Source organism: Vitis vinifera, chromosome 19 (genome assembly GCF_030704535.1).
Source record: "Vitis vinifera cultivar Pinot Noir 40024 chromosome 19, ASM3070453v1".
In the NCBI taxonomy this organism is placed as follows: domain Eukaryota; kingdom Viridiplantae; phylum Streptophyta; class Magnoliopsida; order Vitales; family Vitaceae; genus Vitis; species Vitis vinifera.
This window is the reverse complement of record NC_081823.1, coordinates 13,223,080-13,242,504: the sequence shown is the minus strand read 5'-3', so window position 1 is coordinate 13,242,504 and position 19,425 is coordinate 13,223,080. Positions and strand designations below refer to the sequence as shown.

The 19,425-nt window shown below is 33.3% G+C and overlaps 1 protein-coding gene and 1 pseudogene across 1 annotated transcript; both read right to left on the bottom strand.

Moving 5' to 3' along the window:
* Nucleotides 1-759: 759 nt before the first annotated feature.
* Nucleotides 760-4,873, bottom strand: LOC100267392 (cytochrome P450 CYP72A219). The gene is made up of 5 exons (XM_002270465.4): nt 4,578-4,873; nt 3,543-3,760; nt 2,971-3,215; nt 1,984-2,371; nt 760-1,378 (listed from the first exon to the last, which is right to left on the bottom strand). The coding sequence occupies exons 1-5, from the start codon at nt 4,846-4,848 to the stop codon at nt 953-955; spliced, it is 1,548 nt and encodes a 515-aa protein (XP_002270501.2). The 5' UTR covers nt 4,849-4,873; the 3' UTR covers nt 760-952.
* Nucleotides 4,874-15,410: 10,537 nt separating this feature from the next.
* LOC100267274 (RING-H2 finger protein ATL80-like) lies at nt 15,411-16,209 on the bottom strand (annotated as a pseudogene).
* Between the last annotated feature and the right edge of the window lie 3,216 nt (nt 16,210-19,425).

Below are 19,425 nucleotides of genomic sequence, written 5' to 3'. Positions count from 1 at the left end.
AGTACATGTCTTCCTTTATTATTAATATTGTTTTTGTTTTATTTATTTTTTCTTTTCTTTCCCATCATACTTCATTCTTCCCACACGCACACACATCCTCTTTCTTCTTCTTTTTTTCATCTAAAAACTTAAAATTTCTAGAATTTCTCATTTTCCAACAATAAAACAACCCATAATCTCAAGTTTCCAATGTTTTGATCTTAAAAAAATTAAACCTAATCTAAATTGAAATTTTCTAAAGAATATTTATTGTGTTCAAAACTAACTAACAAATCTAATATATTAATTTAGGGTTAGAATTTTACCTCGAAAAATCTAAACTTCAAACCTTAAATCTTCAATCCTTCAACCCTACATTCTCCAATTCTCTGATTTTTGGTTAATAAGGTTTTCTGAATAGAGAAGACAAGAGGAAAATCTAATTTATACCTAGGATTATTAATTATAAATAGACTCTTTTACCTTTAAAGAGTTTAATTAATTAATTAATTAATTAATTTATAATTTATTGTTTTGCCCCTAAAGTTAATTTTGGGGTGTTACAGTAACACTTTTTCCTTTCTGATGAACTTTTTTAGGTGCATTCTGGTGGACGAGAATAATGGTGTTGTTGGTCATGATACCAAATACAGTTGTTGTAAGTAGGATTTCTATTTTTCCAATTAGAAGCTAATAAAGTCGCTAATTTTGATACAACCAAAATTCTTGATACAATCTCCGCGACAAACCAACCGTACATGCTCAACAAAGGAACATATATGTAATAAACAAAGCATTTAATTGATATCAATAATCAAACCCACGGTGACATACAAAAAGATAATTTTATTAATACATTGGATTTGTAGAGGACACATTTCAAGGAAAAGGGAGTGTGGACAATTTAAATTCGACACTAGCTAGGTTTAAAGATCGTGCTAATTAACATCTACTGATACCAGGAATTCTGACACTAAAGTCCATGTAAAATCAGATGTGCACCATGTTGGGGTTGCATAGTTAGAAGACTAATAGGTGCATGAGCATAGGATGGGGAAAGTTCAAATGAGAAACGTTGTAAGATCATTGCCAAAGCCATTTTTGCTTCCATCATTGCAAAATTTTGTCCAACGCATATCCGAGGACCATAACCAAATGGAAAAAATGAAACTTGGCTCTTTGCTGCCTTTGAAACTCCTTCTGAAAATCTCCCCGGGTTGAATTCCTTTGCATCGTCTCCCCAAATTTTATCATCGTGGTGAATTAGGAGGATTGGCAAAGCGATCTGCACTCCATCTGGTAAATACAATCCTCCCACTTGGCTGTCGGCAAAAACAGCTCGTGTGAGCATGGGTGCTGGTGGATATAACCTAAGGACCTCATGAAAAATCATTGTAACCTGCAATATAGAAAATATTTTTATCATGAAAATTCATTATTGAAATACACTATATCACTAAGAAGCATACATCAAACTATGAAAGAATTTTTCGAATATAGTTATGAAAGAGATCGTTTAAATTTTTGCATAATATATACTTTCATGTACAAATAGAACCATACAGTAACTGGTGAATACAAACTAAGAACCCCCTGAAAATTTATTATAGCCCAGAGTTTAAATTTCAAGAAAAAACGCTTGGCAAGAGGAAATATCAATATTCTCTTCAGTCTTGTAAATGATTGATACTAAGTATTTGCACAAAGTTTTCTTCACACTTAAAACAACCTAACAAGCAAATAAAAAATTCCCGCAAAGAAAAGAATAGGCCGCCCCTTCTTCTACAGTAAAATCGACCTCTTTTTCACCAGTGCTGATGCAGTGTGCAAGTAGATAAGGAAAGAAAAATTCCAGTTGGAGTACCAAGTATTTGCATATAGCTTTCAATTAAAGCAAAAAAGATACAGAAACAAAACATATTTTGCCTCAAGATTGACAAAAAAAGGAGTATATTCTTTTCAAGGAGAGTTACTAAATTGAATATAGATTGGATTGATACTCACAATTTTGAGGTGATTTAAGCCATCGCCATCTGGTTTTTTATTACCAAAAACCCGTAAAACCTCTTCCCTTGCTCGAGCTTGCCAGTTTGAATGCTTGCTTAATAGAACCATTGTCCACAGAAGTAAAGCCGAGGTAGTCTCTTGGCCAGCAAGGTAGAATAGCTTACACTCCTCAATGACATCTTTGATGCTCATTCCGACATTCTTCCTCTCATCATTTTCTTGCATTTCTCTGTAGTTGGATTCCATTAGTAGACCTAATAAATCATCATTAGCAGTTTCGCCAGCTTGCATTGCCTTCTCTCTTTTCTCAATGATACCCTTCAACAATGCATCGACTTCACTGCTAATTTGCCTCATTCTCCTGTTTGTCTTTGTTGGAAAAAACCTGCTTGGAAGTAATCCAAGTAAATGAAGATCAATGAAATACAGGAAACAAATAATGCATTTTCATCCATGACTTTGTACTTGTTCAATTTCTCGGAATATCCATGGTGTTCCAAAGATGAAACCATCCAGACATTAATTGACCATTGAGTCTACAAATATTTTGCAGTAGTATTTCACCATGCATCTTGCTAAGATGTTCTGCCAATAAAAGAAAAGGGGATACTTGAAGTTGATTTTTGTTTTGAAGACACAGCTACATTCTTTAATTTGAACAAAAAGAAAGCTCTTAAACTAGAAAGCCAAAAATTGGAAGACAAACTACTTAAAGGAAAACAAAAATTAGTAATTGAGAGCCATATTAACAAAATAAATGAAACATCTTAACAGTTCTTAAATGCAATAACAGTTATTAATTTTATTCTTGCTTTTGTCCCATGCTGAATCAAACCTTCCTTCTTCTTCTTCTTCTTCTATTTTATTTTTATTTTTATTATTATTGTTATTATTTTTGCTGTTGTTGGTGATACTGTGAAAGTTATAGCATTTGGGTATTAGTACTGAGGTTCAGATTAATTCCTTGAAATATTTTATGCCTACCTCCATCCTGGAACATAAACTGACCGAGTAACCTGGACTGTAAGTAGTGCTTGCTCTTTCTGGAGTTGGAATATCCTTCTTCCTTCCTCATAGCTACTACCGAATGCTGTTCTTGAAATAACATCTCCCGTCAAATTTTGAAGATAGGGCCAAATGTCCAATTCACATGAGCCGTCCAGGGAGAGCTGCTTCTCCCATTTATTGACCATATCACTACAACTCAATTGGAATGCCGATACCATGTGCTATAACAAATTCAAACACAATTAATAAATTTAGAAGTCAGTCTCACATTTGCACTTTGAGTTACTGTCTTGAGAACCTATAAAATTCAAAATATGGCAATGCAAAAAGTTTATCATGCATAAGGAAAAAGATTACCAAAGGCAGTGAAATTGCGAATGTCTACTAAATTATGGAACATTCAGAAATTTATTTTCTTCCTATAAGTTAACCATATCCATCCTCTAATGTATTTATAAAAGGAAATATCGTTTGTATTTATGTACACATTATTCTGCTCTCACAGAAAGAATGGGAATTAGGGTCACGCTTTCCGGTTGGAAAATTACCTTCAGCTTTTCTAGATGGAAAGCTGGGTTTATGATCTTTCTACGCTTAGTCCATTGTTCACCTTCCAATGACGCAACACCTGAAGCCAGCAGCTTGCCGAGAGGGTGACGCGGCGGTTTTTGAAAAGCATTGTGCTTTAAGAGAACATCCCTAATCAGCTCAGGCTGCATAATGTTTACCACTGGTTTTGGGCCCAACCATATAAAATTATTTTTACCTGCATTTTTAATGCCCATTGTTGGATAAGTGTTAGAAAGGATCTAAAGGACCTGGGTAGTCAAGGAGGCCAATGCAAGGCTCTCTAATTGAAGAAGCTCAAATATCTAAAGAAAATTATACTGATGTGATTAATAATGAAGAGTCACGAGTTCATGCAAAATTTGAAAAGATAAGAAACAATTAACACGAAAATTTAAATACAATTCACAAATTCCCAATGATTGAGCAATTTACAAAGTAAATAAAGCTCTTTATCAAAGTTGACATCTATATATACCTACAATTGGATTACACAATTGAAAAGGATGAAATGATATTAAATTTGTAAATCTAACACCTCTCGAATTTCAACTTAAAAATTAGTTCATTTTTTATATAAGCATCTCTTAATATTTTGATATTTTTATTTAATTTTTTTTTAAAAAAAAAGATATTTTTATAAGAAAAACAGTAAGGATATTTTTATAAATAAAAAAAAAGTCATTTTTTAGGCTGAAAAGAAAAGCAGTAAGTAATTTTATTTTTTTATTTTTTATCAAAAAATGAGTCTTTTTTTTATCATTGGGATAATTTTACAAATTTGGATTATTTTATTCTTGTTAATCAAACAAATCTTAAAAATTACACTCCAATATAGAAAAGGGAAATTTGAAGTACCATTGAAATTCCATTGGACTATAACTTCTTAGCGAAGAAAAAAAAGGACAGGAAAAATAACTAATAAAAAAAAGACCAGAAAACCAACAATCTTTTGGGGAAAATTCCACAATTAAATATATTTTAGTGCAATGATAAAGAGTAGCTCATTTTCATACCATATTTCTGGATGGAATGATCGTGAAATGGTAGAACTCGCTGCACAATATCATCAGAGAAGCTGATGGGTCTGGAATTTGCTTCGTTAATCATTCTCGACATCTCTCTAAAGTCCCCATGCAACAACCTGTAGGAATTCCCAGTCAGACCTTGCTGCCTAAGGCATCTCTCTAGCTTCTTTGGTCTCAACCACACCCAATTCAATAACCTCCATGCATATATCAAGAGAGTAATAAAAACAAAGGAGATTGCAACTGAGCTAAGCTTCATTTCCACTTTGGAAGAGACTTCAAGGAGCGACCTCTAAATTACTTCATAGTTGAGAGAATCAATTTATATTAATAGGCCCATCACTTCTTGTCTTACTCGTTGGCAAGCTATGGCCGGCAAATATATAACACTTTCTTATTGCCTCACGATAGGAACACGTGTTCTCATTTCCAAGCCTGTACATTGTGTATTAAATGGTCTCTATCAATATTAGCTTTTCAACTTCTCTGTAATTTATGGTATAAAAATTTTCATTGTATAACCATCTTTGCTTACGTCAATTCTTATTACACGATGCCGCAAGTGCTCTTTTGAACTGGACCTATAAACCATTGCAAGTATTTTTAATATAAGTATTTTCTCAAAAAATATTTTAAGTGATTTTTTAATATTATAAAATATTTTCAAATTTTTAGAAGTATTTCATAAATTTTGTTAAACGCTTATAACCCGTTTGGTAATAATTTTATAAAGTACTTTTAATATTTTTAATACTTAAAAGATTTTATTATTCAAGTTTTAGAAATACTAAAAACAATTTTTAAAATCACTTACAACCGCACTCTATTCTTAGAGTGTGTTTAATATTAATTTCATGAGGTGTTTTTAACATTTCTAATACTTGAAAAATAAAAATTTCTAAGTATTAGAAAAACTAAAAACAATTCTCAAAATCACTATCAAATGCACTTTTTATTTTTTTTCAAAAACACTTTTTAAAATAAAAAAGCTTCCCTTAATCATTGTCAAATAGACTCTAAGCATGTGTTTAATACTGATTTCAAAAAGTATTTCTATTTTTTTTCACACTTAAAATTTTTTATCTTTCAAATATTAAAAATACTAGAATCATTACTAAAATCATATTAAGAGTTCGTTTAATAGTGATTTTAAGAAGTGTTTTTAACGTTTTTAATATTTAAAAATTTTTATCATTCAAATGTTTAAAATGTTAATAATATTTTCTAGAATCACTTTCAAACGCATTTTAGGTTAATCAGTCTAGTCACTCATGTTAAAATCATGTAATCATGTTTTTTAAAGTCGGGACAAATTCCTTAGTTTTTACCACCGGCATAAAAATGATGGCAATGACAAAACAAAATTGTGATAATAATAATAATATATATATATATATATAACTTGTTTTTATTCATCATTCTTGTATTTGTCATTTATCACTTGAGGCCATTGCAAAATTTGGCAGTGGTTTGTATGGATGATATCTTCCAAGAAGAATAACCATCAATAACAATCCATGTATACTTTGGAATGACCAGATGATTCATTCCCATTAATATCTTATTATTTAAAAAATGAGACTTTAATAATAATTTATAAAGCAAAGCTTTCTTTAAATATATTTTCTATTTTTTATTTTTAAAAAATGACTTTTTTGTATATATATATTATACATAGAAATTACTATATTTTTATTTTTGCTTATTTTAAAAAAGAAAATATATTCCATGGAATGCTTTATATATTATTCTTCAATCATTATTACCATGCTGTCCTTATTTTGTTCACATTCTATATTAGGATTGATTACGTTGCTACAGTGTCTCGACGTAACCCGAGATGGTGGTTCCCGACATCTCAGGATTCCAATCACTGTTGCACGCGCTACAGTGATCGCACACGGCCCGAGGCGTACGGTGCTACAGCGCTGACACAAAACCCGAGATGGTGGCTCACGACATCTCAGGATTCCAATCACACTCGCAACCCGAGTCGCGCTCGCTATAGTGATCGCACGCGTCCCGATACGTACGTTGCTACAGTGCCCCCCCGCGCGTCCCGATGCGTACGTTGCTACAGTGATCGCACGCGTCCCGAGACGTATGTTGCTACAGTGTCTCGACGTAACCCAAGATGGTGGTTCCCGACCTCTCAGGATACAATCACTGTTGCACGCGCTACAGTGATCGCACACGGCCCGAGGCGTACGGTGCTACAGCGCTGACACGAAACCCGAGATGGTGGCTCACGACATCTCAGGATTCCAATCACACTCGCAACCCGAGTCGCGCTCGCTATAGTGATCGCACGCGTCCCGATACGTACGTTGCTACAGTGCCCGCACGCGTCCCGATGCGTACGCTATTAGTTGTTTTTTACTAGAAGGGTAGTTTTGTCATTATTGGTAGCTGAGCTATTTTTGAGTTGTTTTGTTTAGTTTGTTTCCGCTTTTCTCGTTCAGTTTGTTGAGCCATTTTACTCTGTTATATAACAGAGCAGCCTTGTATTTTTCTAATGGATAAATGAAGAGAATTCTTTTCATCTTTTCTCTCAATTCTTCTTTCTTCAGATTTCTTTTTCTAACATGGTATCAGAGCGATCCATTTAGGGTTTCAAATCCCTAATTTCTATTTTTTTTTCTTCTCTTTCTCTGTTCTTTGTTCTCGATCGTGTTCATGGCGAAAGGTGGATCTGGTAATGGTAATCGCGGTGGCCAGGTGAATTCTGAGATTGTTGTTGTTGAAGATTCGAGTAGTCCCTATTTTCTTCATAATGGAGATCATCCAGGGCTCAATCTTGTTTCAAATCTTTTGACTGGAGCGAATTATCATACCTGGCGTAGAGCAATGCTGATGGCTCTCACAGCGAAGAACAAAGTTGGTTTTGTGGATGGTACGATTTCTAGACCTATGTCTCATGATTTGATTTATGGTGCTTGGAATAGATGTAACAGTATGATTTCTTCATGGATCATAAATGTTGTTTCAAGAGAAATTGCAGATAGTCTTTTATATTTGGATTCTGCTTGTGATATCTGGAGAGATTTGAATGATAGATTTAATCAAGGTAATGGACCTCGAATTTTTCAAATTAAGAAGCAATTATCTGCTCTTAATCAAGGTTCGCTGGATGTCAATTCATATTTCACTAAATTGAAGATTCTTTGGGATGAATTGAGGGAGTTTCAACCTGTTCCAGTATGTCATTGTGGTGGATTGAGAGTCTGGACAGATTATCAACATAGGGAGTATGTTTTACAATTTCTTATGGGTTTAAATGACTCTTATGCTTAGATTAGAGGACAAATTTTGATGATGGATCCCTTACCTGCTATTAATAAAGTGTTTTCTCTGGTTATTCAAGAAGAACGTCACAGGACTATTGGTTATTCTTATTCTGGTTCTCACAATTCTGATCCTATGACATTTGGCTCTAATTCTAATGCACCAGCAGGAAGTTCAGGTGGCTCTAAAACTAGAAGGGATAGAATTACTTGTTCTTATTGTGGTTTCCAAGGTCATATCAAAGATAAATGCTATAAACTTGTTGGGTATCCACCGGGATGGAAATTAAAAAATAAAGGCCCTAATTCAAGCTCAATGGCTAACAATTCAGAAGTCCTTGAGTCTTTGAATGCAGGTTCTTCTGAATCCACTGTTTCTTCCCTCACTACCATGCAGTGTCAACAATTGATTCAACTCTTAACCAACCAATTAAGCTCTACTTCTTCAGCTTCCACAGAGAATTCTTCAACAGGACCATCAGTGTCTAATTTTGTTGGTAATAAAGTTAAAATCCAAAATAAAGGTTGGATTATTGATAGTGGGGCCACCCATCATGTTTGCAATGACATTTCTCTATTTGATTCTTCTATTGCTGTTCAAAATGTTCGAGTTACTTTACCTACTAGTATTACTGTCCCTATTGATAGAGTTGGTTCGGTCATTCTTTCGAAGGATGTCAAGCTTCTAAATGTGTTGTTTGTGCCTACTTTCAGATATAATCTACTTTCTGTGAGTGCATTTACAGACACTTTATCTCTTTCAATGGTTTTTACTCCTGATGCTTGCATTATTCAGGAACCATCTCGGGGCAAGATGATTGGGAAGGGTAGCAGGAAAGGTCAGTTATATCAATTGGATTTTGACAGTTTTGTTGCTGATAAAGCTTTTGTTGCAGCTTCTCGGATTCCTACTTCTAATATTCTTTCTTTGTGGCATTCTAGACTTGGACATCCTTCTTTTAGTCGTTTAAAAGGTCTACAATCTGTATTGGATTTTGATTCATCCTTTGATCTTACTCCCTGCAATGTATGTCCTTTAGCTAAGCAGCGTTGTCTGCCTTACATTTCTCTTAATAAAAGATGTTCTTCCACTTTTGATCTTTTGCATCTAGATATATGGGGACCTTTTTCTGTTGGCAGTGTTGAAGGCTACAAATTTTTTTTGACTATAGTTGATGATTATAGTCGAGTAACTTAGGTTTATATGTTGAAGAATAAATCTGAAGTTCAAAAATATATTCCAGATTTCTTTGCTTTTGTAAAGAAGCAGTTTGGTAAGGAAGTTAAGGCCATAAGATCAGATAATGCTCCATAATTATTTCTTTCCAATTTCTATCATTCTCTTGGTGTCATACACTATCGTTCTTGTGTTGAAACTCCTCAACAGAATTCTGTGGTAGAAAGGAAACACCAGCATATTCTAAATGTGGCCCGTGCTCTTCTTTTTCAGTCCAGCCTTCCTGTCTGTTACTGGAGTGACTATATACTCACTGCAGTATACTTAATCAATCGAACACCAAGTCCTTTTCTAAACAATAAGACTCCTTTTGAAATCCTACATGATAAGCTGCCTGATTATAGTCATTTGCGGGTCTTTAGTTGCTTGTGTTATGTTTCTACTTTGAAAGCTAACAGGACAAAATTCTCACCTCGAGCCAAAGCAGCCGTTTTTCTTGGTTATCCCTTTGGTTTTAAAGGATACAAATTACTGGATATAGAGACACGTTCCATATCTATCTCTCGAAATGTTATTTTTCATGAAGAGATCTTTCCTTTTTCAAAGACAAATCCCTGTTCTTCTCCTGATATTTCTTCTGATTTGTTTCATGACCGAGTTCTTCCTTGTATTGCTGCTGATAATGATCAATCTTCCTCAGTTCTTCCTCGTGTTGTTTCACAGCCACCTCTTCAAGTTGCTCCTTCTTCACGACTAACAAGAGTCTCCAAACAACCTTCATATTTGAAAGATTATCACTGCTCTTTAATCAACTCTGTTGCTCATGTTGAAACTCACTCCACTTCTCATCCCATACAACATTTTTTGAGTTATGATAAGCTCTCTCCTTCTTACAAACTTTTTTCTCTCTCAGTTTCCATTATTTCAGAACCCAGCTCTTTTGCAAAGGCTGCTGAAATACCAGAATGGAGGGCTGCCATGGATTGTGAATTAGAGGCTCTTGAGGAAAATAAGGCCTGGTCCATTGTTAGTTTACCTGTTGGTAAGCACCCCGTTGGCTGTAAATGGGTGTACAAAATTAAACATAAGGCTGATGGTACCATAGAACGGTATAAAGCTCGTTTAATGGCCAAAGGGTATACTCAACGTGAAGGCATTGATTATGTTGATACTTTTTCACCAGTGGCAAAACTAGTGACTGTTAAATTGCTTTTGGCTATTGCTGCTGTTAAAGGTTGGCATTTGTCACAATTGGATGTGAACAATGCTTTCCTTCATGGAGACTTGAATGAGGAAGTATATATGAAGTTACCTCCTGGTTATAATAGAAAGGGGGAGTCTTTGCCTTCGAATGCTGTTTGTTTGCTTCATAAATCCTTATATGGTCTCAAAAGCCTCAAGACAGTGGTTTTCTAAGTTTTCTACTGCCATTATGGGCTTGGGATTCAGTCAATCTCCTTCCGATCATTCTCTTTTCATCAAAAATGTTGATGGCTTGTTCATTGCTCTTCTTGTTTATGTTGATGATGTGATTATAGCTAGTAATAATCAAGGGGCCATTGCTGATTTGAAATCTAAGTTGAATAAACTCTTCAAACTGAAGGATTTGGGTGATGTCAAGTATTTCCTTGGTCTTAAATTGCTAAATCCTCTACTAGAATCTGTGTTTTTCAGCGAAAATATGTTCTTGATTTGCTTTCTGATTTCGGGTATTTAGGTTGCAAAGTTGCTAGTACACCTATGGAAGCTAATGTCAAGTTATCCATGGATGAGGGGGTTGATCTTCCTGATGTTAGCTTGCATCGTAGGCTACTTGGGAAGCTGTTATATTTGACATTAACACAACCTGACATTTCTTATGCTGTAGGTCGACTTAGTCAGTTCATTTCTCGTCCTAAATTGCCCCATTTACATGCTGCTCAAAGAATCCTTCGTTACCTTGAAGGTAATCCTAGCATGGGTTTGTTCTTTCCTAGTAATTCAGAGCTTCGTTTGATGGCTTATACTGATTCAGATTGGGTTCGTTGTCCTGATTCGAGAAGATCTGTTACTGGTTTTTGTGTTTTCTTGGGGAATTCTTTGGTGTCATGGAAATCCAAGAAACAACACATTGTTTCTCGCTCTTCTACTGAAGCTGAGTATCGTGCTATGGCCAATACTTCTTGTGAGATTACTTGGCTTCTTGCTCTTCTCAAGGACTTTGGTATAGATCATTCTGCTCCTGCTCTTCTTTTTTGTGACAATCAGTCTGCTTTACATATAGCTGAAAATCCCGTGTTTCATGAACGCACAAAACACATTGAGATTGATTGTCATCTTGTTCGAGACAAGGTTCAAAGTGGGGTTCTCAAGCCTCTGTTTGTTTCTACAGAACACCAGTTAGCAGATGTTTTGACAAAAGCCCTTCATCCTTCTTCTTTTAAGCTTCTTATTGGCAAGATGGGTCTAAAGAACATCTTTAGTCCATCTTGAGGGGGAGTATTAGGATTGATTGTATTAGTTGTTTTTTACTAGAAGGGTAGTTTTGTCATTATTGGTAGCTGAGCTATTTTTGAGTTGTTTTGTTTAGTTTGTTTCCGCTTTTCTCGTTCAGTTTGTTGAGCCATTTTACTCTGTTATATAACAGAGCAGCCTTGTATTTTTCTAATGGATAAATGAAGAGAATTCTTTTCATCTTTTCTCTCAATTCTTCTTTCTTCAGATTTCTTTTTCTAACATTCTATTTGTCAGTTTGCATGTGGAAATTAGGAAAAAATAGACATCCAAGTAGTCCATATCCCATTGTCATGGACTGGGTTATCCTTATAATAAAAGTTAATGGTTTAAAAATCATTGGATTCAAAGAACGATCCCTTGGAAAAGATCCCGAGTGCAAGGCTTTGTCTATTGCCATTATAAAATAGTTGATTGCCCATTGAAAACCTAACACATTAATTGTCCGACGTCACATAGGATCCCAAAAGGGTTGAATAGACTAGACAATAGACAATATGATTAAGATATATTGAGGGTCTATTGAAGTGATAGGAAAAATATTGGAGTGTTTATTTATTTTTATTTTTAAAAAAAGTGCTATTTTACTCTCTTTTTTTCTTTTAATTATTCATGAGAAACAACAAAAAAAGAAAAAAAATTTAATCTATGCATAAATTTCTCAAGATTATAAATAAATTGAATTTTTATTGTATATATAATAATCAAATATAAGTGACAATCTATATATATATATTTGATTGGAGTCTTATTTTAGTGATGAGTGTTTGGTAAATTAATTTAATACTTTAAAGTGATTTAATAACTTAATTTAAGTTATTAAATAGATTAAACATGTTTGTTAAATATAATTTGAATGATTTTAAATATTAAGTCAAAATAGTTAACTTATTCTTAATCCCAAATTTTTTTGTCTTATTTGTCCACATCTAATGAAAATATATTTAACAACTATAACTCCAAATCCATGACTCATTTTTTCTAGTAAATATTTTAAAGTTATATCATATAAATCTATAATACTTTAAGTATGAATATTTAATAAACAAATTTATTACTTAAAATTAATAAAAATAAATATTAGTTAAATTTTTTAATAAAAATATTAATTAAAACTAATGGGAAAAATATGTTAATTCAATAACTTAAAATAAATTTTAAGTTAATTTTATCAAACAACTTTAATACTTAAAATAAATAATAAATAATAAGTTTTAAGTTCAAAACTTAAAAATAATTTAATTTAAAAGTCAATTTAAATCATTAAATAATATATATTAAGTTTTATTAAACACCCACTTAGGCTTGGACTTAGGCCCATAAGTTTGAGCTTAGCTTACCTTTGGACCCAAGCCTAGATCTAGGACTTAGTCCTTTGCTTGACCAAGAACTTGATCTCAAATTGATGACACTTGGAACTTGGTTTTTCCAAATTTTTAAATTTTATTCTTTGAACTTTTTGTTTTTTAAATCTTTGAAAATTTAAAGTTAGATATCTATAACTAATAGTCTATTTAATTGTGTTTTTTTAGAAACACTTATAACCTAAAAAGTGTTTCTGACAACAACAACAACAATAATAATAAGGTATTTGAAAAAAGTTATGAAACAATTTTGTTGTGTTGAAAAATTACTTGTAGTGTAGACTAGTCACTTATAGTGTTTTATAGGTAATTCTTCTAAAAACACTTTTAGAAAAAACACTTTCATTAAAAACATTTTGAATATAATTACTTTCAAATACACTCTAATTTTCTCATGTAATAAAGTCTGAAAGTATTCTTTTAAAGCCAAATATGCATAAAATTTGAGAAATTCTTCTTTGAAAGTCAAATATGCATAAAATTATTTTATTCGAAGATGTATATTACACTTACAAGGATTTTACGTATCACAAGGGTTATGCTCTCAACATCTTTTTATTTGCCACAACTATTATAAATTTTGTTACAGAAGTGGATTTTTATTTAGTCATTTAACATGTGTCAATTAAAGATTGGTCATTTGTTGAGGCTTAAAAATCAATGAATGAGTAAATTTTATTCCTCCATAAATAACCGTAGTGGCCTTGTTTTTTGTTATAATTTCCCTGATTTTAGCATAATTATAGGAAGATATTAAAGGTATAAGAAATAGTATGCTGAATTATTAAGTCTGAAAAAGAGAGATGTTTCATAAAAAATTTAGCTAAATTTTAATGTTATTGGTGAAGTGATTCGAGGGGACGAATCTGAATTAATGTATAGCTATGAGAAGCACTCCGATGTGGGATATACACAAGTAGCAAAGTTTCACTAGGAAAGGGCAATTGAGTCAACAATTTGCTTAATTTAAGTGGCTGATAAATTTATTTGGTATTCTCCCATTAGATGGTGGTTGTAGTAGTCACTTAAACTTTTCACTGTCGCATGTAACTGTTTAACTTGAGGAATTGGTTAGGAAACTTAGATTAGTTAGCTTTTATATGACACATGGTTTCAGCTTGTTGCAACTTGGAAGTGAGTCACCGCTAGCTAAAGTTATGCTTTGCTAAACTAGTTTTTGTTAGAAACACCGGGATCATAGGGTGCATGTTCTTTGAGCTAGCTACTACATCTAAACGTAACAAAAGCAATAAAAATTAGATTTAGGTGTAAAAAATCATATCTTTGAATCTAGATGTTTCCAAATCCTATTCTAATTGATGTAAGAATCTCAAAAACCTACAGACCTTCTACCCAATGGCTTTGTCTTTGATCCTTGACACATGTTTAAAGTAGCTACACACTTAAGAGGGAGAGGGATGGAGGTTAGGGCTTTAATGATTTAACTAATCCGAAAACCTTAAGGGGGGTTTATACACCCTCTCTTATGGGTTTGAGTGATTTTGGACCAATTTTGGCTTAGGTCACTTAATATAACTCACTGAATCCTAATTAATTAATTAGTCCAATGTAGGAAGAAAAACCAAAATAATTAATCATAAATTATGTGCAACCTTACATTTTTTTTTTACCAAAATACCTTCAAAATTTAAAGTTAGATATCTACAATTTTTCTTACATATCAAACTGTGCAAGTATTCTTTGAGAGCCAAAGAGAGATAAAATTTGAGACGTGCTTCTTTAAAAGTCAAAGAGGCATAAAATTTGAGAAATTCCCTTTGAATTATCCCTTATTTTTTTTATAGATAATTATTGTTACTAAGATTATTACCTTAATTACAAAAAAAATGTGGATATTATTTCTTAATCATAAAATTAATTAATTTAGTTATATTTCATTAGAATACAGTTTCTCCTTTGTGTAGCCCCCATGCCTTTATTTTATTCAAAGATGTATAGTACACTTAGAAGGATTTTATGTATCACAAGAGTTATGCTCTCGACATCTTTTTATTTGCCACAACTATTATAACTTTTGTTATTAATGTGGATTTTTATTTAGTCATTTAATACATGTCAATTAAAGATTGGTTATTGGTTGATGCATAAAAATCAACGAATGGGTAAATTTTATTCCTACATAAATAACCGTAATGGCCTTGTTTTTAATTATAATGTCCTGGTTTTAGCTCAATTATAGGAAGAGATTAAAGGTATAAGAAATGACATGTTGAATTATGATGTCGGAAAAAGAGAGATGTTTCATAAAAATTTTAGCTAAATTTTAATTTTATTAGTGAAGTGATTAGAGGACAAATCTGAATTAATCTATTGCTATGAGATGCACTCCGATGTGGCAAAATGGCAACTGAGTCAACAACTTTCTTGATTTAAGTGGCTGAAATTTTATTTGGTATTCTCCCTTTAGATGGTGGTTGTAGTAGTCACCTGTACTCTTCACAAGGTAAATGTTCAACTTGAGGAATTGGTTAGTTAGCTGTGGTGAATCATTTGAAATTTCTAACGCATTGGTAATATATTTTACATGCACAGAAAAACAATCACCGAGAAATTACAAATACAAGACTACAGATTTTTTGAAACCCTAGATTGATTGGAAGTTGAAAGCATTCAATTTGACGGAAGAGGTCCCCCAGCTAAGGTAGAAACCTATTCACATCGTCTTCTCTCTCCTTCAATCTGGACTCCGTCTCAGCTCCAGTGCATCTGGAGCTTGCTGGAGCTCCTCTTCACTTCCGACATCTGGCAACAACCAGAATCTGCCTGCACGAAGGGCAAGAAGAATGAGATCCTAGCCATGTGTCGATGCATCCGACGTGGAACCCGTGCCCGCACTGCGGCAGCACTCGGATTTCGTCTCCTCCGACGAATTCAGTCAAGCAGATAGCGCAGTCCGTTGGATTTCCGGCGGTCTCGGCGGCGTAGGTAACCTTCGGGAGGGATCGGAGGATTTTCTTCTTCAAGCCTTTGTTGGCCGGAGTTTGAGGAGCGGAACCGTCCGGGAGGTTCGCTGCGCCGGAGATCCGGCAGAGCCAGGCGCAGCGAGCTACTGCAACAAGGCCGAGGAGGCAGATTAGGGCGCAGAGGAGCGCGGCCAGGATGATGAGCAGCCCGGTCTGGACGGCGGCGGACTCATTCGATACGATTGCCGAGGAGTTCACGCCGCCGAGGAACCTAGACGGATGAGTCATGTGGAGAGAGAAAAAGAATAAGTGTTGCCCCCTTCCTTCTATTTATAGAGTGTACGAGAGTCACCAGAGGGATGGCGGCTACCGCCTACTGCCTAACTACTTGAGCTGCCTCATCCTTCTATTTTTGTCTTATTATTATTATTTTATAATTCTCTGGTATTTAATTTTTTATTTATTATATTCACTATTGAACTTTTTTTTTATCTGTTTTATAATCAATTAATAATGTAGACAAGACAAACCACCTGCTATTAATAAAAAAAAAATTATCCCATGTTTATTTTTTAAAAAATATAATTATGAAAACCCTATTTGAAACGTTAACAACATTTGAAAGTAAAAGCACTCATTCAAGAAGTATCAAGATAAAAACTATATTAAACAACGCCCAAACATAATTTATTTAGGTTTTATAATTTTTTTAAATATCCTAACATTAACTAAAGGATTTTTAAAATACAATTCTTGCATATGAACATAGAAATTAAAAGACACGTTGAATAAGAGTTAAAAATAAATTATTTTTGTTAATTTTTTCACATGAAAATAAATATTTAATTTGGATAAAATATGTCGCTAACTTCTAACTTATTGGTTTTGAAAAGTCAAATGATTTCGATTGTGACATCAATAATAAAAGTTTTTTTTTAATTACTTTAATCAAAGAATTTGTCGCTTGTAAAAAAACTTAATATATAAGTTAAAAAAAATTATTGTTTTCATGTTAAGCTTAAGCATTAATATAAATTTATTTTCAATTTTTAACTTGTTGTCAGAGTAAAAAACAAAAAGCTAGCTATCACCTTATAGCGACTACTTGAAATGGATTTCCCATTCGATGACAATGCATGAGCTGATGCTTCAAAAGACCAATTGCACATCAATATCATCATTAACCTATAAGCTAGAGGCCCGATCACATAAACCCAATTCTTTATGTCTAAGTCTTATTTCTATAAGTCTTTAATAGGAAGCACCAAGATCACAGGGTGCATGCTCTCTAGTTCTTTGAGCTAGCTACTATATCTAAACACAACAAAAGTAATAAAAATTAGATTTAGGTGTTAAAAATCATACCTTTGAATCTAGATGTTCCCAAATCCTATTCCAATTGATGTAAGGATCTCAAAAGCCTACGGACCTTCCACCCAATGGCTTTGTCTTTGATCCTTGGCACATGTTTAAAGTGGCTACATACTTAAGAGGGAGAGAGATGGAGGTTAGAGCTCTCTTTGAAAGAATGGAATGAATAAGTTAACTAATTCGAAAACCCTAAGGGGTTTTATATACCCTCTCTTATGGGTTTAAGTGACTTTGACCCAACTTTGGCTTAGGTCACTTAATATAACTCATTGGATCCTAATTAATTAATTAGCCCTATGGGCTCTAGTTAATTGATTAGTCCAATCTAGGGAAAAAACCAAAATAATTATTCATTAATTATGTGCAACCTTACTTTGTTTTTTTTTTGCAAAAATACCCTTATACACATAAATGAATGATTCTATATAAAACCTCAAAATAAATAATCATAAGTTCTTATACAACCTTACACTTTTAGCGATTGCCCTTATGCACATATGTGATTAAACTTCTAATTTCCCTCAAACCTTTGTTTCAACAAAGACCATGAGCTCAACCAAGAACCACTATGATCCATAGAAAAATATTGACTTTCTCAAAACCTAGTTTTGAAGTTACTTAAATACTCCATTAACGAGAATTGTTAGCCCATGAATTCTCCTAATCGCGTTTTGATGATAACAAACTATGGTTAAGTTGCTAATCATTTTGAATTAAAAAGAATTTCAGGTGTTAGTTTGGAAATTCATCAAATGACCTAATTGATGCAAAATCAAGACAATTGGAAAACCCTTTAATCATAGGAAACATACGTAAGATGAATGCATGGGTGCACTTAGGGATTTCATATCTTTTGATGCATCTTTAAAAACTCGGTTTATGCATTAAAGTTACATTTCTATCAAAACTCAAGTTTTATCAAATGAACTTTAGGCAAATCATTTCAAAATTAACATATTAATTTACTTAAAGACCTTGTCTAAGTGTTAGAAGTCAAAATAATAATAATAATAAAAAAATATAGGTTTTCGGGCAAAAAATGGTGAATCCATTGAGGCATTGGCAAACCGACTCAATCGGTTAGGGTACCATTGATCGATTAAGGTATTAGTCGACTGGTTATACCTTCTCGATTGATGTTCGGTCGAGAGATGCAAAAAATGTTCTCTCTCTTCCAATAGCTTTGCATTCTCGATCAAGGGCTATGCCTTCCCGATCAAGGACCGATCGAGGCCTAATGATCAACTGGCATGCATTTATTGCCCAATGACTAGTCAATTGATCGACCCCCAGCTCAACCGATCAAGGTTGCTTTTTGGCATTTTGGTTTTCGAGGTTAAAAACCTATAAATTGAGAGCTCCACTTCATTTATGAGCAAGAGAACACCTACATTTATTTGTTTACCTACTTGTTCTTGACTCAAAAGCTCTCATTCTTTCCTTGGTGCATTAAACCTCCACTTGTATATTCCTTAGTGCACCCTTATGATTCTTTCTAGCATTTAAGTTGTATTTGAGCCCTTATTGAGTTAGGTTAAGAAATTTAAACTTATTATTTGAGTGTTAAAAGTTTCAAGTGAACAAAGACTTGAAGGGATTGTGTAAGAGCCCATTGGAGTCGAAATCCAAGTGTAAAGGTGTTGGAAGCTTGGTTGAAACTTTAAGTATAGTGGAACCCTCACTCGGTTAGTAGTTTAAAGAGAGTGGACGTAGGCAAGGGGTGTCAAATCACTATAAAATTTGAGTTTACTTTCTCTAACCTTATCTTTTTATATTTTTGTTTCCTTTGCTTAAATTTGTTGTATTTGAAAAAGATTTTTTAAAATCTAATTCACCCCCCCTCTTGGGTGCTTTCCATATTAAGATTAACCTTTATTTTCTCAATAATCAACTGCACTCCAATACATTATGGAATTATATTGAGATGAAAATTGATTAAATTCAATTTAATCAATTTTTCAAGTTCATGACCTACTATCTACTACATGCAACTTTCCCAAAATTTGGTGTCCATAATCTAATAATTGACTTTCTATGCATTTTTTTATATCGTAAAACTAAATATGAAAAAAATCATTTTCCACTTTTTTTCTTTCCCTAATACTTTCGGGGAACCAAATATAGCCTTAATTTTTCTTAAATGTTTGAGCTATCATTATGAATAGGAAAAAAAGTTGCCAAAAATTATCTTTTATGGATTTATCATAATTAACGTTTTCTAAA